This window comes from Hipposideros armiger, unplaced genomic scaffold (genome assembly GCF_001890085.2).
Source record: "Hipposideros armiger isolate ML-2016 unplaced genomic scaffold, ASM189008v1 scaffold_25, whole genome shotgun sequence".
In the NCBI taxonomy this organism is placed as follows: domain Eukaryota; kingdom Metazoa; phylum Chordata; class Mammalia; order Chiroptera; family Hipposideridae; genus Hipposideros; species Hipposideros armiger.
Window position 1 is genome coordinate 6,734,741 of NW_017731375.1, and position 27,136 is coordinate 6,761,876.

At 38.0% G+C, this 27,136-nt stretch overlaps 1 protein-coding gene across 4 annotated transcripts in view; it reads left to right on the plus strand.

Annotated features, from left to right (window-relative positions):
* The window catches only part of CPEB4 (cytoplasmic polyadenylation element binding protein 4), a 74,535-nt gene that overhangs the window by 30,508 nt on the left and 16,891 nt on the right, over nucleotides 1-27,136 (plus strand). For 2 of the 4 annotated variants that reach the window (XM_019635954.1, XM_019635955.1), the window contains exons 2-3: nucleotides 1,256-1,337; nucleotides 18,974-19,024. In XM_019635954.1, the coding sequence (XP_019491499.1) occupies nucleotides 1,256-1,337; nucleotides 18,974-19,024 (133 nt within the window). The remainder of the gene's footprint in view (nucleotides 1-1,255; nucleotides 1,338-18,973; nucleotides 19,025-27,136) is intronic. The other 2 variants (XM_019635956.1, XM_019635957.1) reach the window with 1 other exon arrangement.

Consider the following 27,136-nt stretch of genomic DNA (forward strand, 5'->3'; position numbering starts at 1 on the left):
CGTTGCTTCACTGGCCCAAGTTGGCACCATCATTGCGCTCTTCCTGGGCGAGGCAGATCAGTCGCCAGCTTCTGGACGGCCGCTCACACTGGCTGCTGGTTACACACGGTAGCCCATGGCAACCCACTGCAGCAGGGGCTGCAGCCTACGCCGTCACCGGTGACTCACAGCAGCCTAGCTCCAGGTTGAGCTGTTGTTCAGCATCTTTGCTGTGGAGGGCAGTGTCACTGGCCCTCATATGTGGGATCCGAGCCGGGGCCCTCTGGCATCCCAAGCCAGTTCTTAACCATCGCGCCACTTGGCCAGCGCCCCCCCCCCTCCCATTTTTTAAGGAATAAAATTAGGTGAATTATTCTTAAAAAGCCAAAGCCTTGAGTTAAAAAATAATGCAAGAGAAAACATCACTGGAGAGAAGGCTGTAGAATCCTGCTTGTCAGACTTGCGTGGGACCCCTTTTCTTTAATACTCTGCCTGTGGTCTCTGCGTGTGTGCTTCTTTACAAGGTGACTCATAGGCTTGCACGACTGCTTCCTTTCAGTTTAATTTAAAAATGTTTTCATATCCTACTTTGCACTCAGCAAGCTAAGCTTTAATTTTAGTTCTCTCTGGTCCTTTTCATCCAGAAGAATGGCAGAACAGTTGGGTCAACGTGTATTTTAAGATTCCTCACCCACTCCTGAAACGCGTTTTGTTCAGCCAGGCTTTCGGCTAGCAGTGTTCTCTACACACCCTTTCTTCCCCTTACTTTTAATGGCAGAAAAATCAAGAATACTTTGCCATTTCGTGGTCTTGCAAACATTTGATGACTGTTTGCAAACCTTGTCTTATGGGAAGATACAGCTGTTGTGAATAGCCCCCGTAAATGCCACTTTAGTGGGTCACTGCTGGGACCAGTTTGGAAAGCTCAACTAGGGTACTGCAACCTCAAGTGGCAGAAGATGATGAATTTTATTTTTACATTTATTGAATGTTCTTAACTGTGTAAAATTAGTTTTAATTGTTTCCCCTTTATTAGTAAAACTAATGTTTTTATTGAAATTATTATTAGAAGTCACATCACTCTTTGCTGATCCCGGGGCACGCACTTTTGTGGTTTTTGTAAGTGCTAAAAATAAAATGTAGTAATAGTGTACCTTCCATAGAGAGGGAGTAAAATTTTCCCTTTTTGATCTGTGTCCTATCCAGTATAGCTTATTGTCCTCTTTTTATAATTAAATGCTATTTTAAAAGTGGTGTGTGGCTATTTGTGTTACAGGATCGCCCCAGGACGTTCGACATGCACTCCCTGGAGAGTTCACTCATTGACATAATGAGAGCTGAAAATGATTCGATTAAAGGTAATTTTTAAAATGTAACTCTTTGATTTTAATCAAAGTTAAAATTTTGTATTTGTGTAATCTGATGAACAATATGGCAAATATGGATTCATTTTTTGTTTCTAGTCAGTTCCATCAATTTTATGCATGTACCTCTTTTTGTTAAAAAAATCAAACATATTTGATAGGCAGCCACTGTAGGCCCATCACAACATTAGTTAGGAGAACTATAAGAGTGCTTACTAATTGCTTATGGTGGGCAGTTACCTGGAAAGACATGAATCATACACCTCAATTTCTTATATCTCAGGTAAGACCTGCTCAGTGCCGAAAAACTTGTCTGTCCACCTGTGACAGTGACTATACACTGGGAAGAGTTCAAATGTTGATAGATTTTTGTCCTAGTTCACATTTTTTTAAATGGCCAACAGTTTCAAAGTTAAAATGAAGTTTTGTGGTTCTTGCAATATTTTCTATGTATTATTTTCTGTGTATTATGTTCCTACTTAGATTCTGGTCCCAATTCTTTTACTAACTAGCTATGTGATCGTGAATAAGACATTTGAGTTTGTCAACTTTATGACAAGGGATTTAAAATCACTTTTACAATAAGGGACTTATAATGGGGAGCTTTAAAAATAAAAGACAGATGCCTGGGCCCGGTCCCATGTGTGGGTGGGGCTTGGCATGTTATTTTTTAATGTCTCCATTGATGCTCATGTGTAGCCAGGGTTGAGAATGACCAGAATAGATGTTTTCTAAGGGCTCCTCCAGCTCCAATTTTGTGAAAACTACCCCATAAAATATTTTTGCACAAAAACCATATTTTACTTGAAAGTACTTTAAAAAAAATGGGGTGGTTTGGTATATTTAGCCATCTCACTTAAGTTGTTCGTTCTTCATTTGCCTGTTTGTTCGTTCGTTTGTTCATTCATTCATTCATTTATTCATTCAATGTTTATGAGCCTGCTTTGTGCCAGACACAGCTTGCACTGGGGTCAAAGGTGGCAAGGCAGCTGCTGCTCCAAGCGGTGACCAGCCTGGCCCAGTTTTTGTTTGACTTTGGTTTATCATATTACTGATACAGTAAAGCTAAATATTTTTCAACACATGAATAATGGTTAATTTTTTAATGAGGAAAGCTCTTTGGAGTCTGGAGAGATGAAAAATGATACATGAAAAAAATATGCACCCATCTGATGAGGTCACTTGGAAATAAGATTATTTTGAAGGTCTTGACTGATTTCCTCACAGAATCCTGATGGTCGACTAATTCAGATGCATACTGTTTCTGAGGGAAGGCGATCTCTCTCCCTCAGAGAGCATCTGGCTTTACTTTTCCAACTTCTGAGCACTCTAATGTGGGACAGTCCTTCAGCTTCTTTCACCCTTCATCTTGTTTTCTCATCAGAAAAACGAGGAGAGCCTAAGACCCTTTCTAGCACCAGAAAAAAACTGCACTCTCTTAAAAAGTAGCTAAAGGAGAAATTTGAATAAGATCTGTGGATTGTACCAATGTCAGTTTCCTGGTTTTGTACCATACAGAGGGTGCTGAAAAAAATATGTGCACATTTTAAAAAGGAGAAAACCGTATTAAAATTGTAATACTCAGTAGATATAGATAACAAAAGATGAATACAAGTCATGTGAATACATTTTTTTGGCACCCCCGGTAGTTATGTAAGATGTTACCATTTAGGGACACTGGATAAAGGGTACATGGAACTATCTGTACCACTTTTTGCAACTTGCTGGAAATTATAATTATTTCAAAATTAAACGTTAAGTACAGAAAAAGCAGCTAAAGGACATTTGTTTATACTTAATGTATTTTACTCCAGCGACTTTTTTTTTTTTTGGAGAGCATCTTATGTACTAGATACTAGGGATAATAAATAATTAGAACTAATTTTCTTGATAAGTACCTACTTTATTAGAGAGAGCACAGTTTACAAATAGCAGCAGATATAAGCAGTTTATTATGTGATGCTCTAAGAAGCAAGCCTCTGACTAGTACTCAGTTAGATGCAAGAGCTTGCACACGTTATTCTCATAGAATTAACAGTAGCATTTCCATGGTTTATCAGACATCGTGAGGACATCTCTCAGGTCTGATTCTCCTCTCCTATTGTTGAATTTTTGTGTCAAGTTCTGCCATTTTTCTATATTCCCTTTCTAACTTCCTCTTACCAATTTTGACCTAAATTAAGTTTCTTCAAGCTGATTCCCCAGGGAAAAACAAAAGTTAAGTCTGATGGCAGAAAAAAATGAAATCTGATTGGCCTAGTCCAGGAACATACAGGTTTTGTAAAACTGTGGTCTGTAAGAGGCAGTATGGCAGAATGGAAAGACCAAGGGCTTGGGAGTCAGCGAGATCTGGATTGAAATTGCCATTCTGCCCCCACAGTTTGTGAAGGTCAAATGATGCGATGTAGATATAAAGCCCAGCCTGCTGCCCAGTTCATAGAAGACACTTAACAAATGGCATCGATTATAACTAAACAGCTATTAAGTCTGTTTTCATGCTTATCAAATGAGAAAGCCAGTTTCAATTTAAGTTGAAGTGCCAAGGTGACACGTATATTAAATGAATTTTGTATATATTTTCCTTCAAAGAGCAATAAAGAATTTGCAGATGAGTTCATGGTCCTAAAATGCCAGATTATAGATAGTTAAGCTTGACAAATATATTTTTTAACCAAGATAATGAACTTTATATTACTGGAGTCTAGCACTGCCAAAATGTAGATTTGCTCAGGGGAATACTTAATTTCTCATCAAACCCTCTTCTGATTTAGACAGCTGTTAGGAAAACTTTGCCTGCTTTTAACAGTGGTTCTGCTTGTTTTGTAAGGTTTTGTTTAAAGGGGATAATAAAAGTTGAATATCTTTTTTAAAACATAACACATTGTCTTTTTAAAATAAGTATATAGAACCTGACTACTCATTTTGAAGTTAAATCGCCTCTCCATGTGCTGTGTTTCCTTAGAAACAGTGAAAACAGAAAGTGGGCATGAATTCTATGAGACTAATAGAGAATAATATGCTGTCAGGAAAAAAGTGTAAATATTCAATTAAAAGAATTTGAAAATTGTCTTAAAAAGACTCCATCATATGAAAGCAAATTCTATATTTGGGTTTATTTTATCTTAAAAATAACTTCATAAAATATATTACAAATGACCTCATTTATTTTTATCTTTCATTTGCGGTTCCTCATAGAAATGTGATTTCTGTGTATGTGTTTAAATGATAAAGCCTAAAATTGATACAAGAACTACAAGGTCAATGAATTGGTATGGCTATATTACTTATTGAAATTTTAAAAAGGAAACACAACACTGAATTTACCTTTTCCTTTTGGGAAAAAAAAAGTCTTCCTTAATGTAATGGGGTTTAAAATTTTTATTTTTGCCATTAACAGATGGCAAAATGCTTAATATGCCTGGGAACCTTCGAATAATACTTTTTGAGTTTATTTATAAAAGTGTTATTGGTTGGAACTGGCTTGTTGGAAACCTTTTACTTATTTTTTTAATCATTTTAACAAATGTGCAAAAGGAGTACTTAGCCTTCGTTTCATAATTTATATTTGTTTTATTTTATTTAAAATATTCATTTTATTTATTTAAAAATAGTTTTTCTAAGAATTTTAAGGCTAATATCATTTTCTCCATGTACAGAGGTTTAGCTTTTGGGAAGGAAGAGGGTCCTCCCTCTACCTTATCTCCATGTCCTTTCTCTGATCAGCTGGCATGTCTGAATGTTGTTCTTATCTGCAAAATTGTGTGTTGCCTTCTCTATAACCAAAGCCAGTGACAGTCCACAGACGCTCTTCCCCAAAGACCACCTTCATTTTCTTTCCTGCACACCCAGTCTCATAAGCCAAGTGCCCGAGCTACAGACTGAATTTGAATTTTGATCTCCCAGGTGGCAGCTTGTGCATCGCTAAATAGTATTAGGCTTATCTAGTGTTTTGTTCCCCTAGACAGGAAAGTCTTTTGCTATTGTAGATGCTCAGATGATTGTTTGGGGAATATTGTATCTTACTGTTATTTGTGGTTTTGCTTGCCTATGAAATTGGGACTTACTGTGTAATCATGGAGAGGCATGAATGAGGTGAAAGCCACATGAGAGTACATCTGTTTTCAGGCTTCTGAAATGAGGTTGGACACAGTGAAATAGATTCATGAAGCATAATTATTCAGGGTATAGTAAGAGAGACCTCTGAAAATGAAGGAACCTTTTTACTTTCCTGTGTGTGAAGGGAATGAAGGAATATAGATATAAACCAAGAAGCAGTAGGTTGTGGAGTGGAAGCAGAGGGAGAAAGCACTGGAATAAAGAGACAAGAAACAGCACTTGAAAATTATCAGATGTCAGATGGAGTAGAACCAGCCACAGTTTCATAAAAGTGGTTGAGTATTTTATATCCTATATATGAAAACAGTTTAACATCCAATTTGCTTCATTTCTCTAGAAAGCCAAATAAGAGCAAAATTATTGAGAGAACAAAGGCAATCTGTAAATTGTCAAAACATTATAGTTGTTCTTCAGATATTAATTAACTAAATTATGAGTCAGAATATCATCTTATTTTTCCCCAGAGCATTGTGAAATTGGAGTCTTTCTCTCTTCACACGGTTATAGAGTGTATCTTGCTTTCAGTTTTTGAAAGGGGGACCTCAACACATCCACCCCAACCCCTCTGAGTGTCAGACATTTTAAATACTTAATTTGAATGTAAGCAATAATGATTGCACTCAGAAAAGCAAGCTATTTAAAGTGACAATCTTTTACACATCCCCAGAGTGCCCAAGAAGCCTATTGCATATGTAGGGTCAGTAGTGGGAGTATGCTATACAGTTAGACGTTACTGCCTCACTTGCTTCATGCGTTCATTTAATAAGAATTTAAGAGCGGGGTCTACTTCAAAAATGCTATGTATTTAATTCTTGACTGCCGAAGGTATCGTGACCTTGCATTTTAGAATACTTTTGATATCTTTTTCTTTATTTATTTACACATTAAATTTGGGGGGACCCTCCCCCCTCTGTTTTTCATTGCTGTGGGTTTGAAACAAATGCATTAATGAGAGGGCAAGTGAAAATTCTGTCTGTGCCTCTTCTCTTTGTTGCTTAGAAAAACAATTTATAATAACCTCTCTAGAAGAAAATCATGAAGCTCATTTGAAAGTTTAGTACACAAAGCCTGTTTCATTAATTTTATATAAGATTTTTTACATCATGGTAAGAGAGTGACTTTTGGGATAATTAAATTTTTTATCTTTACAGTAGGAGAATGAAGTTAGTACTACTTGAAAAAAGATACCATAAATAATAACCTGGAAACCTTACATTTTCCTTTGATCCGCTATTCTCCTAATATTCTTGTATTCCAAATTGCAGTCACGTAGCTCTCTATTTTAAAGAACAGATGTTGCATAGTGACACAGATGTTGAAGAACGGAGCGTGCATACCAACTTCATGTGGACTGAGAGAGCTCTAGAAACATTCTATGAGAGCAGCTGAAAATAGGACTAAATTTTATACCATCGAGTTCTGAATTTGAATTTCAGAGTAAATAAAATTTCCAAAAGCCAAAGGAACTCTTACTAAAATAGTTCTGTTGCTATAATATTAAAATGATTTATTTCAAATGGTGGATTGCAGGTATCATTTCTTACAATATTTAAGCTTTTTCTAGTTAGTCAGTTTGCCTCTGGTGATTTGAGAAAAGTCTGCTATGCGCTACCTGCACCCCACTCTCCATCGTCACCTTTTCAAAGGACTAGAAGGACATTTTCCTTTAGGGGAGATTTATGGGGCGTGATACAAAGTGCCATACAGAAGAAATGGATAATGCAAACCAGCTAATTTTACTTGAAGACTCATAATCAAATATCTCCTTCCAAGTCAGTTACCATTACTCGGTGTTCAAATGTCTTCTGGCAAATTGGGGGATCTTTAAATACAACGAGTCTTAAGATTCAGTCAGCCAGGCAGCTGCCCCGAGCCAGGCTGGAGCCTTCCTGAACTGGGCTGGTTCTTTCTTCCTCTGTTTGGTTGATACCAAGTGATTGGAAGTTGCATAGTAGGGGAGTGGCTGAGGTCTCTGGAGAGGAGAAAATGGCCCTACTTCCAGAAGCCTCATGAGTAATGGAGTAATAAGGTACACAGCAAAGAATACAATTTAAACTCGGCGGCAGTGAACTTTTTGTGTGGCTGCTTAGAAACTGCGTGGTCTCCCCTCCTTGTGCACTCCCCTTTCCTGACTGCTGACATGGAACATCCTGAAATGGCCTTTCTCTTCTGCTTGGCTTAGTTGTGCCAGAGAATGGGACCTGGGCTTCTGTGCTGAGGTAACTTCCTTTGTGAGGAAGAAGAGGGCGCAGCAGTGGGGCCCTGTTTCCTTTGTATTCCTGGTGCAGGGTGTATTCTGATTCTGAACCACCGTGCCTTTCGGGTTTCCTATTGATGAGGATTTCTTAGATTCCTCCCAGCACCGTGGAGGCAGAGTTGACGAGTGTGGACTCTGATCAGTGTGACTACACGTTTTCAGACCGGGGGTGGCTGTTGGTTTTGTTTTTTGTGGTGTTAGTTTTGTTTTTTTTAAGGGGAGGAGGGGAAAAGGAAATGCCTGGGAGAACAAAATGTGATGTTTGTGAACGCCGATGTGCTCACAGCTTTGGACTGAAGGCTTCTTTACTCTGGTCTCTGAACTGAAACCACTGGGTTCACACTAACCGTTCCTGTTCCTGTGCAGGTCCTCATCTGCCCAGGTTATTTACGTACGTAACATGCACTGGTAAGTAGGAAGCAGTGATCTCTGCTCTCTACCCTTCACACATGTGTGATAGGGTGGTGACCCTTGGTTTTCATTTGTTCTGAAAATCCTATAAGCAGTAGTCACAAAGGGGGAATTTGTATTAGGTCATCTATGATGTAGGTCCATAATTATTGAAGCAGCCCCCTTATCTTAATCCTGAACATTGAACACAAAGAATCTTAGTTAGAGTCCATGATAATTGAGTGATCATCTTAAAACATTGTTGCAACCCTCATTTTACCTGGGAGACAGGTGAGGGGAAAGGTGGGCAGGGGAGAAAGTGACTGGAAACATTTATGTTGTTAAAAGGTTTAAAGATCCTAAACGTTTCTTTTAAAGAGTCTTTTAACTCATTAACCTTTTTTACAATTGTATTAAGGTTAACATATCTTATGGTTGTTGTGACTCAATTTGGATTGACACACATTCAGGGCAGTGATGGGTAAAGAAACGAACTATATGTGACACTTAGAAATAACAAATCAGAAAACAAGCAGCAATGAAGAAGCAAATTAACAAGTGCTTTTCTGTAATATTTTACATTGCACTTTAAGTATTGTGTATAACTTAAGGATAGGTATTACCATATGGACAGACAGTAACAGTATTGTTTTCCACTGAGAAATGAAATCTGAGCACTAACATTTAAGTAGTAAGGTTTTCAGACTTTGTCAACAGTTCGTCAGTGTTTAATATAATATGAGGGACCTCCCTGCAGTATAAAAAGTAGGAGGTGGCCGGCACATTTATAGAGATCCTGTTGTCCATGCTCCACATCCAAATTAATAATAGTATATTGTGTACCTTTTGATAGTGTCACTTGTTATTTTTCTGTTTTTTCTTCTATGTTATGACATTCTGTAGAGAGGTGACATGCTGTCTCATTTCCTGACAGCTACTGAAACAGCCCTACAGACTAATATCTGCATAGTGAAAGCCCTTTTGATTAGGGAGTAATACAATAGGGAGCTGTCCTGAAGGACTTAAGACTTTCCTTGAGTTACATAAGCCTGGAACGTGGTATTTGCTGACTTTGAGGGAGGGGAAGCAGTGCCACCTGATTCAGAGCTGTCATAAAAATATCCAGGATTCTCTTGGCTTTCAATTTAGCAACAGGAAGGACGGGAACAGTTGCACAGTTGTGCCATGCAGTTATTTCTTCCTGATACGCGTGGAATCTCTTCCAGGATATTGTGTGCAGTTGATTGATTTATCAGCTGCACATGCCTGATTTGTGCATTTCCCTGCCCACTGCTCCTTGTTTTCCCCTCCTGTTGCCACCGTCCTCACTACCAAAGTCAAAAGATGGAAAAGAGAGAAAGCTCAGTGAATTTGTTGCTGTTCAGCAGTAAAAATTTGCAAAAGGAATGCTTTTTAACTAATTTTAAACTAGCTACTACCTTTTGAATCAGATATTGAGATGGCCAGGCTGCCTGTGGGCTTTATTATTTTGTCTGATTGACTGATTCTGAATTTAGTCCCACACCAGTGCACTCTGTTGTAAAAACAAGGCTTTATTTTATCCTGGCTATTACCTGGTAACCAGTCAATTACGAGCATCAGTGGACCTCTGAGGGGAAAGCAGTTCCATAATCTCTTTGGAACCCAGTTGGGCTGGTGCTGCTTGCTATACATTGGGAAAGAGAAGGGGGACCCTTTTGTAATTCTTGTGAAACCAACAATAAAGTGCAGATCTTAATTCTGAACAGCAGCCATGATTAACTGAAGCATAAAGAACCTAAAAGAATACTATAACTTTTACTGGCTATAAGATTCCAAATAACAAATGTCTGGCATGGTTAATTAAATAGAGATATTTAAATTAGCCACTTGATCTCTTTATTGTAAATGATGAGAAGTTGTTAGCTTATAACAGACTTCCCCACATTGTAAGAAATAAAAAGAGAAGGTTTTTTTAAATTTTTATAACAGTTTATTATTTCTTATGGACACAAAATGAAACAACAAGGGTTGCTACTCTGTTAATTTTAAAATTTATACTCCATAAAAAAAATGACAATGAATATATTTGCAAAAAAAGGAATAGTGTATATTATCTCATGTATATTGTACCATGCTATCCTTACAAAATGATACCCCCGTCAAAAGAGAAGCTTTGAGGATTGAGTTTCCCCCTGGCTCTGCCGTTAGCAGTGATGTGGCCTTGGGTCAGCCACTGGTCTCTAGATCCTGGCTTCCTCACCTGTAAACGGAGGCACTGAGCTGCAGGAGCTTTCAGTTCCCATCAGCAGTTCCGCGCAGTCTCTCTGGCATGCTGTCCCTAAGTGACAAAATGGAAGGTTTTGATAGTTTAATGACTGAAAGGAGTATATGACTTTCACGTGAGTCTGGGTGTGGCAGGATTTAATATTGAGTAGCCTGTAAAAAGGATCTAACCGAAAACCGAATTTAGTTGGCCGAGTGAAGGCTTTTCTTCTAGACTGCTTCTTTTATTTTAGAGTTAGGCCTAAAAATATTATGTTTAGGAAGCAGGTGTTCACACTTGGCCTCATGAAATGTTTCTGTTCTCAGTTTGTGCACCACAGGCCTCGTCACACGTGGAAATTGTTTGATGGGGCCTACGAGCCCATTAGGACCAAGCATTCCAGTTAGATGGTAGAGCTGTCATTTGGCTATCATGAGTCTCTTCCAAAAGCATGTGGATGCTGGTGTAATGCAATTAAAATATATTTAAAGGTGTTGCTGAATTCGTAGTAGCCTTTATTATTAAGGGTTTTTGTTTGTTAGTTTTGGTTTTTGTAGTTGTTGTTATACTTGTAGTATTCACTGGAGTGAGGGCTTCACTTATTATGGTGGGGAGCCTCTCTGAAATATTTTGATCAAAGTAGGTCTTAATAATTATAGAAGGTTATGAAACACTGCTCTAGAGAACCTCTCTAATTGTTGTGCTTGAACCTCCTACCATTAGGATGGCCCCCATGACCAAAAGGAACATCACATAAGAAGGACTCGAAGAGGGGAAATGGTGAGGAAGACAGAGAGGAGTGCGGAGGTCCCTTACCCTGTCCTCGATTGCTCTCTCCGCCAAACAGCATTTGGGAATTTTGTCTCCGATGTCTGAGGCCATCATTTTGCCCTTCAGGCCATTCATTGGGCTCTTCAGGCAACACCATATGGTGCAGGGGCGCACCCGTGGTGGGTAACATGGTAGCCCTTGTTAGGAGGGGGAGCCAGCCCTTTTTAAGTGGCATGGTTTGTGAGAATCTTCGCTTCTGCTTGTATTCCAGTTCCACAGACATTTGAGGATATTCCATTACTAGGCAGTAGTACATCGAAGGACACATTTGATGCTGGTCCCCACGCCTCTGTTTTGAGGCAACCTGGATTTTCTGTACAGGAAGCAGTTCCAAGTGAAAGGGCTCTTACTTTGGACTTTTGTTCTGTGCCCCTTGTGAGAATTTTCTCTAACCTACATCCTTTTAATAACCTTTTATGTGAGTTTTCTGATCGCCGTTTTACAGTTGAAGAAGTTGAAGTTCAGAGAGATACGACAGCTTCTATAAAATCCATCACCTAAATGGTACCAAGAGGACTAAGATAGGAACCCACAGCCTCTGGCTCCTGGTTCAATAGCTTAGCTATTCATCGTGCAGCATTTAAGAGGGAGACAAACAAAAAATAACAAACATTTTTGTCTTAGTATGCTTTAGACAGAGAATAAGCATTAAAGTTTGTTAATTTCTACTTGGGAGAGACGGTACAGAATTTAAGACCTGTATTTCATCATAATCTTCTGTAAGAGTCAGATCTCACACCTGCAGCTTTCTTAGAGAAAGGTGCCTTATTGGGAGTGGAGGTCAAACTAGAATCACTGAAGCAACTTTTCCGAGCTGGCTATTGTTTTCCCTGATCCTGACTCACCAGGTCTGTCATGAGACTGAGCATGTGTATTCCTGAAGTGATTCAGATATACTGCCCTCCCTCCCACCCACCTTCACTTCCCTTTGGGTGTGTGTGAAGCCTAAAGCTGTGGGAAGCCATTCATACAGCAGATGCGTATCCAGCATCTACTCTGCGACACACTCTTTTTTATGTGTTTTATATCAGGGAGAATACAAAACAAACATGGCTTCATTCATGTTATCCATCATCCAATTAACTGATAGATATGAATGACCAGTCAATTATTTCGTTTTGAAGGCTGATGAATAAAAGGACTCAACGCCTTGAGTATCAGTAGGAGAAAATAGGAAGGCGGCCTTGTGAGAGAGAAATAACTAAAGGTGAAATTCGATCAGGTATGAAATTCAAGCACATTCTTGACTAAGGTTTCATAAAGTCATCAGAATTGATATGAAATAAGTGATTAGAGCCGATGACAGGTGTGTGTAGAAAGCCAGCTAGTGACTTTGCACGTCGCCTGTTGGGGTTTGGGCTTTAGGGACCAATTTAAAGAGTGGCTCGTTTCTCTTCTCTCTGAAGTTCTGCATCACTTGCTTGTGGTCCCTGGGAGTTCCTAGGTGTGTTTTTATGTCTGTATCGGTATAGGAAGCCATTTCTCCAAACCGTGTTTACCTTGGGCCTGTTCTATAATTCTTGGTATTTATTCACTGGTTCTTTTAAAACGTGTCTCTTGTTACACATGTTGCTTTTAATTAACTTTTTGCAAGGTAGAAGAATATTAATTTACTGCCTTGGCTTTTTTTTTTTTAGATTACTTGAAGAAGCTTTTCTACTACCTGTTGGTCTCTTTTTTCCCACTTTTCTTTCCATTGTTATCCTTTTTTTTTTTTTAACTGAATTTGGCTGGTTTAATTTGGACAAAAACTATGCCATGTTTTTTTAAAGCTTACAAAATTGCCATTAATCACTGGTATCATAACATCCTCTTAAGGCAAGTTATCTTGTTGCTCTATCCTCTAAATGTAGTATCCAGAGTCAGAAATCCTCGGGCAGGGATAAAAATAGCCTTCCTGCTTGCTGGTTTGTTGTTAGGTTTACTGGCAGTGGGAAATCTTTGGAATTCCTTAATTAGGTCAGCTCTTTGCTGGTCTCTCTGTAGACGTTCCCTTCTGTGTGAAGTTCTTAGATGCTTTTAGATCTGGCAACTTTGTACCTGCCCCGAGTTAGAGTCAAAGCAATCCTTCTTTTATATGAAACCTTCCACAATTGGTAAAAACGTAGCCCATTAACCTTACTTGTAGATAAATGTTATTTTCTTTTGCCACGGTTATAGTCTGTTTTTCAACTATCATATCACAATTGAAAATTTAATTTGAGCTTTTGGTACAAAAAGAAGATCCTCCCAGGCTTTATTGAAAGGAACATTTTTAAGTTGAATTGTCTAAGTTTTCATTTCCTACAAGACTCCTACTACTTTGCCAGTTTGGCTGTTATAAAAGTAAGGAATTAGGTTTTTTTTTTCTTATCTCCCCCGGAGAAGAATTATATCTCTGTTTGTAACCAAGAACACTTAACAAATTCTCATTTCTCTGAAGCTGAAAAGTCCCCTAGATGACCACTCCCTCCTCCAAGCTTCCAGTTTATTTGGGGCTTATTTGGCTAAAAGGAATCCTTCCTCTTTCTTTTTCTCACAAGTGGAAAATTGTTGGTTGCCTCTGTCTTATAGTTGGGGAGGGGACAGGAATTAATATTAGTTGTACTCCTCTGTACTAGGGATTTTTCTGGGTATTCTGCAAAAATTGTCTCATAAATTTCTCATAACAGCCTTGTGAAGTAAATGGAAATTTCCCTGTTTTACTGAGGTTCAAAAAAGCTAAGTAATTTGACCTTGGTCACAAGATGGCACTGGTCTGATTCGCTACCCTTTTCACTGCGTGTTCCATGGCAGAGAGCCCACCAATTGCTGGCTTTGCTTCATTCGTTCATTCAACAGCTACCATTGAGCACCTTTCCTTGCTCCAAGCTCTGGGATGTAATACCCCGAAATCTTTCCTTAAAGATCTTGTTGCCCTGGAGGATGAGATAGTTTAGAAATAGGTAATAGAAATACAGTGCAGTAAGTGTCAAGGGTATTGCATGGAGCACACTGCTTGGGGTAGGGGAAGACTTCCCATAGGAGGTGAGGCCTGAGGGATAAGTTACCTGGGCAAAAGGGTGGGGGGCTTGGTGGTAAGACATTGGGGGCAGACAGGGAGGGGGGCGTTCTAGACAGAGGGAGGAACCCAGAAGGAAAAGTTAATGGGCCAGTAGCTCTGAATGTCTGAAGTACCTAACATGGGAAAGGAAATGGCAGTGTAGAGAAATGAACTTGGAGAGCTAGGCAAGGAAACTCAAGTACTTTTAGAAACCCTGGCTTTTAAGCTGAAAGCTAGTTCTGCCTCCAAGAGGGATTTCCTTTACCCTAAACTCTCTGTGTGTGTTTATTAATTCAAATGGCTGTTTGCGAGGGGGACAAGACTCTCTAGCTGTCAGCCCCAGCCAGCTCCCCCTTCGTGATATTGCATGCAGACATCTTCACTGGAAGTTGGTTGTGTCACAGGTAGGTCAGGAGGTAGAATATGATTATAGATTTTGATTTGAGGAGTTATTTTTAGGTCAAGGGAATAAATAATTAAAAATAGATGCCTTTATATCACTCAGTGATAGAACATATGGAACACATTTTTATTAGTTCATATTGATACGTGTTCTGCATTTGTATAAGCACAAAGTTGGTGTTCAAAAACTGAATTGGTGACACGTCTCTTGAGCCTTGCTCTGCATGGCCCAGGTCCCCACAACGCCATCTTGCTGCAGGTCTCAGGCAATGTTGGTAAAAATAGATGTGGAAAGGCAGGTGGCACACCTTTAAAAAATTATTTACGGCCGCCCTCTAGCTCTGACATACTTAGATGTGAGCTAAATCAAATGAGCGGGAGCAGAGGTAGTAGGAGCACCTCTAGTTAAACATCCACAACGTGTGTGTGTGTGTGTGTGTGTGTGTGTGTGTGTGTGTGTACGTACGTGTGTGTTGTGTAAATCTTTGATCTACCTTAGCAATGGGCCTAAGCCCATACTTATCCTTTCCCTATCAGAAAATTTTAATGATGTTCACTGAAGACCCCTCCTCTTCTTTGGAGTATCTAAGTTTTTATAGTGTGAGTCAATTAAAAAAAAAAACTACCTTAGAATTTCATACTACTTGTCACTTTATAGGACTGCATGGCTTTATTTTGGATAGCTTTGTAGAGTTATCCCCTGTTGTCATTCCTTGGCCTACACCATGTCACCAACAATGCTGGCATGACTGAAAAACAGAAGGTCATCGCGTGAAATCTAATAGCACTGTAGAGCATTTGGTATTTTTCAGTGTTTGAAATGGCAGCATTTATTGTATCGTTTCCTGCTGAATCATCAGCAAGCATATCTGGGTTACTTTTTAGAAAATAACTTATCTAATTTTGAAAGTAATAGATACATACACTGATAATATATTAGAGTATTTCCTTCTAGCCCTTTCTCCTTTCATCTCATTGACTAGGTTACTTTAATTAGTGTCTTAAAAGGATAGATAGTACATACTGTTCCTCTGAGCACCTCCTTCCCCCAGCAGTTAATTCTGAGTCAGTCCGATTGGTAAATACTGGTTCTGTCCAACTCGCGAATACCTAGCATAGAATCGCCTAGTTGGAGTGTGATCTTTTCTAGGCTGTAGAATTTGGTAGTGTAGTTCCCCAGAGTCACACTGTATCAGTTGCCTATATTTGGCTACGTTGAGTCATGTCACCAAATATAGTCTCTGCCTCCTGCATGATGTATGCCAGGCTTCTGGCTCCAAATGCCAGCCCTGGCCTCCAGAGACTATTACTTTCCTGTCACAGCGTCCCTTAAGATTAGGACTGCTGATCAGGCAGTATTTCTTTACATTTATAACAGTACCAAGAGCCTTCAAAGATTGAATTTTCTCCTCCAAGTAGGTTCACTTGCCTGAAATCCTAATGTCCTCCTCTCCCTTAAGGAATTCGATGCTAAATGTGCCAAAACCTGGATTATGTTTATAGGTAGATGAGTTATCAAAAAACCAACAAACCAAAACCAAAAACACTGGGTTACAGTCAGATGTAGATATATCAGTTGTTTTTATTTTACTTGATTCATTTGTGAAACGCTGGCGTTTTCAGCTCAGTGGAATGAACTCACTGAATGCTCACCTGGTGCCCAAACAGGAAACTCAAGGTATACTAGGTAAAAAAACAAAACAAACAAACAAACAAACAAAACTAGTTCCTAAATTAGGCGGCTGTTATGTAAGCGAGATCAGAAAGTTAGCCAGTAGCTGAAATGATTACCCAAGAAGGCTGGCTTGGTGCAACATAGCTAGAAATAAAATTTGGCAAGTTAATCTGTAAAAGGAGAGGATTCCTTTTGGGGAACGGTACCCTGAAAAATGATGAATCTGGGGGGGGGGGAACCATTTGAAAAATACCCTCCATTGGGACCAAGAAAGAGGGCCGCGCGTCTCAGATAAGGGAGGGGATTGTTGATAATCGAGCCATGGACTAGAAAATGCAGAAATGCCACTGTTAATTGCCATCCACACAGCAGCGAGCACATTAGAGCAGAAACGAAAGGAGGAGTAAATACGTGGAGAATGTGAGAGGACTATAGGACACTTTAAGGGTCCCATGGCTTTCAGAAGATTTCCAGAAAGGAGGTGATAAGTGTTACCCATGACAGATGAACGGATGACTCTAGATATTATAATTATAGAAAGAATTTACAACAGGACAGGGCACACAGGGAAACATTAAGAAAGTTGTTTTAAAAAAGAGGGGTTTGGTGTTTTTTTTAAATGTCACTGCTTATATTTTAAAATTGAAGTAGAAAGCATTACTGATTAACAAAATGTCACAGATGCCTTTGCTACTCAGAGGCCAAAATTGATTCTAGCCTGGCAGGACTCATAAGACCAGCTCAGAAAATTAAAAACAAGTATCATTTTACAGAGTCACACTATGAACCTTGCCAGTGATTCTTCAGTGCGCTATTGTCTTAGCTGCAGGCTAGAGTTACTGTATTCAGAAGTCTGCAAAGCAGAGAAAATACCAGAGGTCACCTGCCTACCTTGGGGGTGGAAGGTGGGATCTCTCTAGGAGGCATGTGTGAGGCAAACTCAGACTGTCATGGGACACTTCTGTGCCTATTGAGTTGAAATACTCCTTTCTCCTTAAAAGATATCCAAAAGGTGAGTTTCTGATGAGGTGGAACCTGACTTGTTAAACTGGACCGGCCTGTTTGGTGATTTGTCTTTGGATTCTTATTATTAATCTTCCCTGCATTAAAGAGGAGGCTTATATAGTTCATGTGAAACAGCCATGATTTCAACTGGAATGTTAGCGTTAAAAATATTAGAATCTGTGACTATCCACTTAGAAATAACCAAACATGTCCTCTTAACTTCAATTCATATAGTTAAATATTTTTGTTTCTGTGTTTACTCACATCAGATTTTGTTTCATACTAGATTCCAAGTTTTGGATATGGATTAATTAATGCTATATTAGCAGCAGAGAACAATTTTCTGTTTTCACAGCATGAGTTCATTTCTGTGGAGACTATTTAGAGTTGTGAATATATGGCTATTGGATCGATAGGACCACATTTTAGCTCTGGTTCCCATGGTGCTCAGTGGAACTAGGTGGTGTCTTTCTGGTCTTGGAACGCCTGCCCCAGCCTTGAGGCATTCGAGAATCTCTGCTTCCCCGCTTTTCTGTAGCTTTGGAGAACCTACTGTGGTTCTTTGGGGTCAGAGGTTAGACTGCTGTTTCCTAATGGGATGTTTGTAATTCTGAGTCGATTTGAAATTCTTACACTACTCCTGATTTATACAATGCTGGACTGTGATAGATAATTAACGTCCATTCCTTAGCCAAGCAAGAATTTTTTGAGGTTTCTTCACCATTCTTACGAAGGTGGGTGCCTGGAATATGGAGACTTCAACATGTTGCCATAATGATTTTTATAATTTACAGCCTAGAATTAGGTGCATGGCGTGCATTTGGGAAGGATTTATTGTCTGGATACCTCAACTTAACATGTAAAAATTCTTCCCAAACAGAAATGGTATTCCTCATAAATGGAGACATGCCAGGGCCATTCCCCCCTTTATTTGTGGTTGGTTACCACATTAGAAGTTGCTGTATCCTCCAGAATTTTAGTATCTTCACAAATTCTTTTTTGATGGGCATCATGGGTGGCCATTTTAGGTTCAAAACTAGATTTTGGGCCACTTTAAAATTCAAAGGAAACCAACGGAGCATTCATTGAGTGCCTGCTCTGCGCTGGGCACTGTGCTGTGTGCTTTGGCATTTTTTGGCATATGTAACTGCAGTGATATGTTGTTCTTTATCTTCTGTACTGATTCGCCAAAATGCAAATTTAAACCCATTATCGTGTCTGTACATGTAGGCATAAGCCCGGCACTTTCCTTACAAATCATGTAGAAAAATATTACTGCTAATGACATACTTCTAAAAGGCAACAAAAACTAGACCCATGATAATTTTTTCACATTTATGAGGCAGAAAAAAAAGTGAAGATTGTTATTATGAGTTGGTATTAGAACATAATGGTATAAAAAAAGTTACTTCGGATTGGGACTTGGAACTTGGAATGACCTGAGAGCTAAATATGAGGGATATTTTATTTTCCTACTTTCAAACCTTTCCCTTTTTGAATGCGTGTGAATATGCTGATTGATATGTCCTCTGACTCACTGTGTTTATTAGCACAACAACATTTTATCCCATAATAGAGCTTTTAAGATACCGTACCTGTTAAAACAGCTAATTCAGTTTGGTTATTGAATGCGCTGAAACCATCTATGAAAAAAATAAATTTAGTAACGGCCTTCTTTTACCTTCAGGTCGTCTAAACTATTCATATCCAGGATCCGATAGTTCTCTGCTTATTAATGGTAAGTGATCGTTGATTTACCCTAGTGAAGTTCGTGGAACTGAAATGAGCTAGTTAGCACTAGGTGAGAAAACATAGTAGGTATGCTTCCGCAAGTGGAGAAACGACTTTAGCTTGTTCTGTAATAATTGCAAGTTGCTATTACTCTGTCAGGTATTTTATGAATAATTATTGTGGCAAGAACTTTTTTTAAACTTTGAGAGCCAACTGATTCTCTCTCTTGAAATTGGTGATCATGAGAATAAATGAGAACCCCACAATGATGCATTAGGGATGGCTTAATCTAACTTTAGGTTCTATAGAGTGACCTTTGAAATGTCAACATGAAAGCCATTTCCATGGAGCTGGAAAAATGTCCCAGGAGAAAGGGTGGGTAATCAGAAATCTGAGATCAGAAAAAGCAGCCTGAGACCACAGGGCTTGACATTGCAAAGGACAAGGTCATTCACTGTTTGCTGTCTAATAAGAACAAGAGACATGAAGTTTTACCGGCCTCTGCAGCCTGCAGGAGCCTCCTCACCTGTATGGAATATTCCCAGTGTACTGTTGTGCTCTCTTTTTATGAGCTTCTGCTGAAGCAAACGAAGTTTCACAGGAAAGGAGGCATCTATGGACAGAAGGAATTAAAGAATCAAAAAGTTTGATAAGACTGTAGTTTAAAATAATTAGGTGGAATACACTATACAGGTCTTACAGGTCTTGTTTACTTCTTTTCTTCTCATTTACTATTGACTGGACTTCAAATCTGTGTGTTCACGATGCCTTCCGTTTGCCTAAATGCGTTTTTGGTTCCACCCCTTCTAAGTGTTCTTGACAGAGTAGCTGAAGTCTCATCATTCCAAAGACCAGGCAAAACCAAGAAAACCTTCCACTCCTTGTCTATGGTAGTTTGTGAAAGGCGAATTAAGAATTATCTTTATGACTGGACCTCTTGGGCTCGTGTTTGAGATCAGTGTTCTGTAGAACATAGGACGAGCCAGAAAAAGTGAGGAGATTGGATTTATGGGAGTAGCTGTGGGTGCAACAGATCCTCTGGAGACCATGTGACTTACAAGAACCTCACTTGTTCATCAGACGTGGGCCTTTTCACGCTATGGCTGCCAGAAATAATGCCAAAATACAATATTTCAGCATAAATGTGTGTGGACTGAAAACCAAACCCAGTGGTATCAGTGGCATCAGGCTAAGGGGGAATAATATGTGAGGGTTGCCATTGTAGTGGGGTTTTAGCTTTTCCTGTGGAGCAAGTTCCAGAGTCAGGCCTGGGCAGTGGAAATTGCAGCAAACCAGGGTTTCAGATGCTGCTGTGTGATCATAGGCAAAGTGATCAACTCTTCTTTGTCCCAATTTCCTCATGAAGTCACTAAATTAGATCTGTTGATCCATCTTTGTTGAGGTGAGAAAAATAAACACTCTCTAGTGGGTTTTCCTTAAAACTAAATTCACTCCATTTTTTAAAAAATCTATTATGAGACTGTTTTTCCTTTCCCCCACCCTGTAAATATCCTTTCTTTTATGAATAGATTAGTTTTTAATGATCCTCACTTGGCAAAGAAAAAATAAAGGTAACTTGTCTCCCCAAATATTTATGTTTTGAAATTTTATTAGTCCATAGATTCCAGAAGAGGATTAGACGATTTTTAACATTGCATACATGGACATTTTATTTATTATTAAGATATACTGACTGAGGTTAACATTGTCTTAAACCCAATGGTAGGAAGATAAAGAAAGAACAGAGTTGTCACAGAGACTTGCTGGCTCCTCAAGCAAGACCCCAGAGTGTGGGGTTATGACTGCAACAGTCTCAGATCTAGTAGTAGTCTTGATTTAGGGCCCCAGAACTGAATTTTGTCAGATTTGATAAAGTGTAAGTTCCTCATAACCAACTAAATAGGACCAGATGTCAATTTCTGCATTTATAATGGGAATAAAACTTCTAGTTAGACCAGATGCTGGAGTTGACTGATAGACTAATTCTTTTTCTAATAGCAAAGTCTGGAGTTGACTGATAGACTAATTCTTTTTCTAATAGCAAAGTCTATATTATAACAGAAGATTGTTTAGAAATCATGAAATTAAAACAAGTTGGGGGTGGAGAGGCATTGAAACAATTTCTTAGTCACCTTGATTTAGGAGTACACATAGCCTATTTTCTTCAGTCCGATTTATGAAACATCTGTGGTGGATTGCTTCTATAAATAAATTAATCTCATTCATGTATTGATTCTTAGTAGCTTTGTTCTCATTTTAGCTCAGATTTTGGGAGTACTCATATTGCAAATCTAGTGTAATACATTAATTGTGCTTAATTAAGGTAAATTCAGAAATCACCCAGTACTATCCATCTCATAGGATTGCAGTGAAAATTAAATGCACGTAAATCATTGAGCATTGCGCCTAGCACATAACAAAATTAAAATCGAGTGTCATTTTTCTGTTGTTGTTAGTTTTCTGTTGTTGCCAAAGTTTTATAAGAAATTAAACACAAAATAAGGGATTCAGATGAATTTGTAACAATTGTCTGTGGTTGAAGATGCTTCTTTGTCTGTTATTATAAGACAGACAACCTAACTCTCACTATATCCACTTTTAAATGCAGTCCCTTTGCAGCTTAATCCATGCCACCTTTTCTTAAATCTGAAAATAAAAACCCAACACATTGTGTTGCTTTATGTTCATTATTCAGTTTTAAGACTTTAAGGAACTATAAGGAGCTATTCTTCCCCGTCCAATATAAATAGTCTATTCAGGCTTTTAAAAGCCTTAATAAAGGTGATTATATAGCTACTCCACTTTGTTACAACTTTCAGAGCTTTTTCTTCCAAGCCTCTTTTGAGTTGAAAGCCATTTCTTGTTTTGTTTGGATAAAAAGATAGAAGAGCTGTTTGTTCTCTTTCTCACATGAACATTTGAATTTCGACTATGATTTTTATTGTATAACGTGTTTTGAAATTTTCAGGCAATCTCAAAGCCTTTTGGAAAGAAGTGGGTTTAAATCCTGAATAAATAAAAATTAAAAAGATTGAGTAGTTCTCCCAGCTTCATCAGTTTATGTTGGAATGATGTTGGAATTTGCATGTATGAAGATAAAAGGAGCTGACTCATCTAGTTGATCAAGTTACTTTTTTTTGGGGGGAAGGGTCATTCTCAATCATCAGTTTTCATACTATGCAGTGACTTTCATTGCCATCATGTCATTTAAAGACATTGCCAGTATAATTCAACAAATAATAATCGATAACTATGTGAAGAATATTGCAGTGCACATTCTAGTGAATTCTTCAATTTATTGCCGGGTTATTAGTTGCAGAGATTTTTTTGAGGGGGAATCCTTGGATCCTAAATATATATATATATATATATATATATATATATATATATATATAACATTAAATATATATGTATATGTATATGTATGTATGTTTAGCTACTTTTTAGCTACAGCCCTAGTTTGCTAGGGCTGGAATAACAAGCACCACAGACTGTGTGTCTTAAACAGAAATGAATTTTCAGTCCTGGAGGCTGGAAGTCTGCGTTGGTTTCTTCTCAGGCCTCTCTCCTTGGCTTGTAGATGGCTGTCTTCTCTCTGTGTCCTCACGTGGTCCTCTTTCTGTGCATGTCTGTATCCTAATCTCTTCTTATAAAGACAACAGTCATATTTGATTAGGGCCCGCCCCTTGACCTCATTTAACCTTGAAGACCCTCTCTCCAAATGCAGTCAGCTTCTGAGAAATGGAGGGTTAGAACCTCAGCATATGAACTTTGAGGAGGGGAAATAATTCATCCCATAGCAGATACCTTTTGCTACATAAACATTTTATGTAACAGGAATATAACTATAATATCCATTTTATGGTTATGAAAGCAAACCTGAAATCTACTCCATTTCTCAGCTAAGTCAGAAAGGAGTGCTAAGCATAAACTGGCTTATCTCAGCTTTCCCTAGTGTGTCTTGGTTTAGGTCGGAGATGGACATAATATTAAAACATTAATTTTCTCTTTACCCAGCTTGAAGCTTTATTTTGCCTAAGAAAACTAACATGCAGCCACTGCCACCTCTTTCTAAAAGTGCTGATGCATTGTACTTTTCTCTCCAACCTTCCATTCCACTGCTTTAGCCCTCAGGATTAGCTGCTTCAAAAAGGAACCTTGTAGCAAGAAAAGTTCAGAACAACAACACAATATATTAAGTTTTAACAGACTTGTGTGTATTTCCTTTCCTCTGTAGATGTCTTTCACTTAGAAACATGAACCGAAATATTTGCTTGTCTCAGAGGAGATTAGTAAGAGATCTTTTAAAGGTTAGTGTAGAACAACATCTCTTAATTATAGTTCTTTGGAATGAACGGAGGAACATTGTTCGCTTAAGGGCTGGGGTGGAGGGGAGGAATTGATGAAAAGGGAGGGTATAATTTACCAAGGAAAATGTAGGTTATAGCCACTGAAAATGTATATAATATGGTTCTAGTTGCCACAGTAAGGAGCATGGTGAAAGATCCCTTCATGACACAGATAATAAGGAAACACTGTAAACTCTAAAGTGCTGTACAATCGTTAGCCTTAGGATAGTAATGAAAAGCTGAGCGTAACTGTTGAAGACCAACCTAAGAATATATACATGTGAGTTTACTTTTGAGAAAGCAGAAAATGATTATTTACTGAGCATCTGACCATCCGACCATCACATGTACATATGGTATCGTTTAGTCTCTCATCAGCTCTCCATTTTTATAAATAAGAAACTGGGGGTTAGGAATATGCAGAAACTGTAGTCTCTGACCTTCTCTATGATAGCTGTTCACAAATAATAGTCTCATATACTTATTATATCTTATCAATATTCTGTGACTATTGTACTAACAAGCTAGTATAAACGCAAAGCCAATGTGAATGGAAATTCTAACTATTAAGCATAAATCTAAAATAATTTTGTGACAATGATGCCATTAAATTAGGGGTTGGTGTATAAAGTCATTTAAAATGATTCTGTGCATCTTCGTTGAGTTGTATGCCCCAGCCTTTGTGATGATTTGTCTGCCTTTTGGTTCTACCATCCTTATTCTTTTGTTTACAGAGTCACCCCTTTGAGCTTCCTTCCAGCCTTTGATTTATAATTTTTTAACCAATTTACTATTTTGACTAATTCCCCCACATACTTTATTTTTTTTTTTTAGTCCTACAAGAAGAATCAGTTATTTGATAGCATCATTTCATCTGAGCCCTATTCCCTGGTTCTTCCAAACAGCCCTGCCTTCTCAGCCCTGGAACAATGAGGGAGGTGGAGGGACTGAGGTAGGCCCGAGGAGCTGCGCAGGAGCAGTGTTTCATGGCCTCCGAAAACCTAGCAAATGTTAGCCCTCACGGCCCAGAGGCCTGTTCTTCACAGAATTAGGAAAGGATGCTTTTCTTTAATACTGCATTTGTTTCTAATATAAGCACCAAGAAGAAAACCAAAAAGGGTCCATTAGAAAATATAGTAATGAAGAAAAAAAAATAAGAAGAATAAAAAAAAAAAAGAAAAAAAAGAATAAAAAAGATAATAAAATAGAAAAAAAGTAAAGCAAAAAGAAATAAAAACAAAAGAAAAAGAAAAAAAGGAAAAACATAGCAATAAAGTGTGCACAATAATAATAAATTTAAATAGTACAAAAAAAGGATAAAACAAGAAGTGAAGTCTTTTCTTTCCCCGTCCCAGTTTCTCTCCCCGGAGATTCTTGTAGTTGTTTCTAGAAAGAAAATTTATGCATATTCCCACATACTTATCTATATATATTTTTTTCAAATTTACACAGTAAGAATCAAAGTACACACTTTAGACACCTCATACAAACTACCTCTTAGTACTATCAGCACGTGTGCCATATTTTTAAATGGCTTCATACTGTGTATTTCTAATGAAGGTATCACTATTGTGGATACTTTGTTTCTTTTTTTACTGTAACAAATGTTACAACAAATGAATAAAGATACTTTTTAATAGATAAATATTTTCATTTTTATAATGAAATATATATATAGTACGTCGAAAAAAGACCTGATAAACCTTTGTGTACTTGCTTTGCAAGTCTAGCATCCCAGATTAGTGGAATATTTTACCAGAAGGAATTTAATGATGAATAAAGGGCATTTGTAAGCAGTCCTGTAAGGACATTTTAGAAATAAAGTATTTATTAATCTAGTAACAACATGCATTGAGAAGTTATAAAAATTTACAGCCATAATGTTTCCAGCCCAGTTAGCACATTCTTGAGTCATGTTAATACTGAACATTAATTATTGAGGACTTTATGAATCAAAACTAAGAAATAAAAATAAAATTAGATAAACATATAAATAGTATTCATTTGAACTCTGTTGGGACTAGAAGATTTTTACTCAGTAACAGAGTGAGTGATGCATTTTTGAAATCTCATAAGTGTACTCTTCAGTAATTAAAGGAAATTCCTGAGCAGAGTTTATTTCAGCTGACTTAACAGAAGTTTCCCAAATGTGGAATTTCTTTAAATATATTTAAAGTAATTTTTTTTTTTTTACTTGCTACTTCCCTGGATGTTTGAGAAACATCAAATGATGTGCAACACTTGATAATCATGAGGTTGGAAATCTAAGACACTTTCCTCAGGAAAGTGGTGAGGATCTGTGTCACAAATATTTCATCATACATAATATGTTCGCGCCAAGTACAATTTGAAATAAGTAAGGAAAAGGTGCTTAGTATGTCTTTCATCCGTAAGATAAAGTGGCACCACTGACCATTCTGTTAATATCTGGGTTCTGGTTACACAGGTGTGTTCACATCATGGAAAATTCATTGACCTGTGCACTTAACAATTTGTGTACGTTCCTGTGTATATGTCATATGTCCAAATCTACGTCAAATATGTACAGTATTAACAGCATTATAATACGTGGAAATCAAACATTTAAACATTCTCATTTCCTGTGCTCCAGATGTCATTGTTTTTATTTTGGGGCGGGGGGTACTTATTTATATTAATTTCCCTGTTTGGGCAGATTTTATAGTTATAAGCGTTGTACACCTATAACCAATTTTCCCTTACTGTGGAAAAATGTTTTTAAATAGTTTTCAGAATTAAATATCAGAATTTAACCATGAATTCTTTTATATTAACCAGCTTAATTTTATGGTACAAAATCAAAGTTTGAAAGTACACATTTAAAGACTTCGAGAGTATTTGAATTTGCTCCTGATCAGTAGCCGTTACCGTTCTGGAAAACTATTTATTTTTGAAATAATACAAGTTATGAGAGCTTTATGTTAATTTTGTAGCTTTTAAAAGCCTACTCTTTTCAAATGTTTTCTCAGAAATCCAAGCAACATCAGTCAGCTTTTTAACATTGACAGAACCAGGATTTTCAGATCATTCGTTTCCTCATACTCCCTTATTTTTGGAGCAGTTGTATGAATAGAATGTTCTTTGTGGTATCATTGTCTTTCTAACCTCTGTTGGGTTGATTTAGTAAAAAAAAATAATAACTTTCCCTTTCCCAAACTTAAGACTTATTAAAGTGAAAACTCAACTGCTGAGGGAGATTTTGTGTTTTAATCCATTTGTCCAAGTACTTTGGTGAAATCCAGTGTTATCTACAATATTAAATGGTGGTATCCATTTTGGAAAATACACATGTGGTATTTCTAAGTTATTCTTATAACTCAGAACTGAGATATGCTTATTTAGCATTTATCTAGTGGGCTAAGAATGAAAACCCTGACCAGTTTGTGTAATGACTTCGTAAAGATGTTACTCTACCTTCTAATTCGAAAACCTGTCTCAGTTTCCTGGTTAGACCTAGTCTCCAGCCAAGACCCCGCTTGTTCCATATGCTTCTGTTCTGGCACCTTTCACTGAACATCACAGCAGCCCCATCTGCAGCATCGTCACCCTGTGATGCCCTCTCTCTGTTTTCCTTTTAAGGTCCATCTCAAATGCCACACCCTCCTCTCGCTGACTCCTTCATCCAAACCAGTTGCTCTCTGTTCCTGTCGCACCTATCACATAACTGTTATAGCAAATATGTACGCCACACTGTCATGATTTGCTTATGTGGCTGTGTCGTCGGGGCCATGTGCTGTTTATGCAGAGTGCCT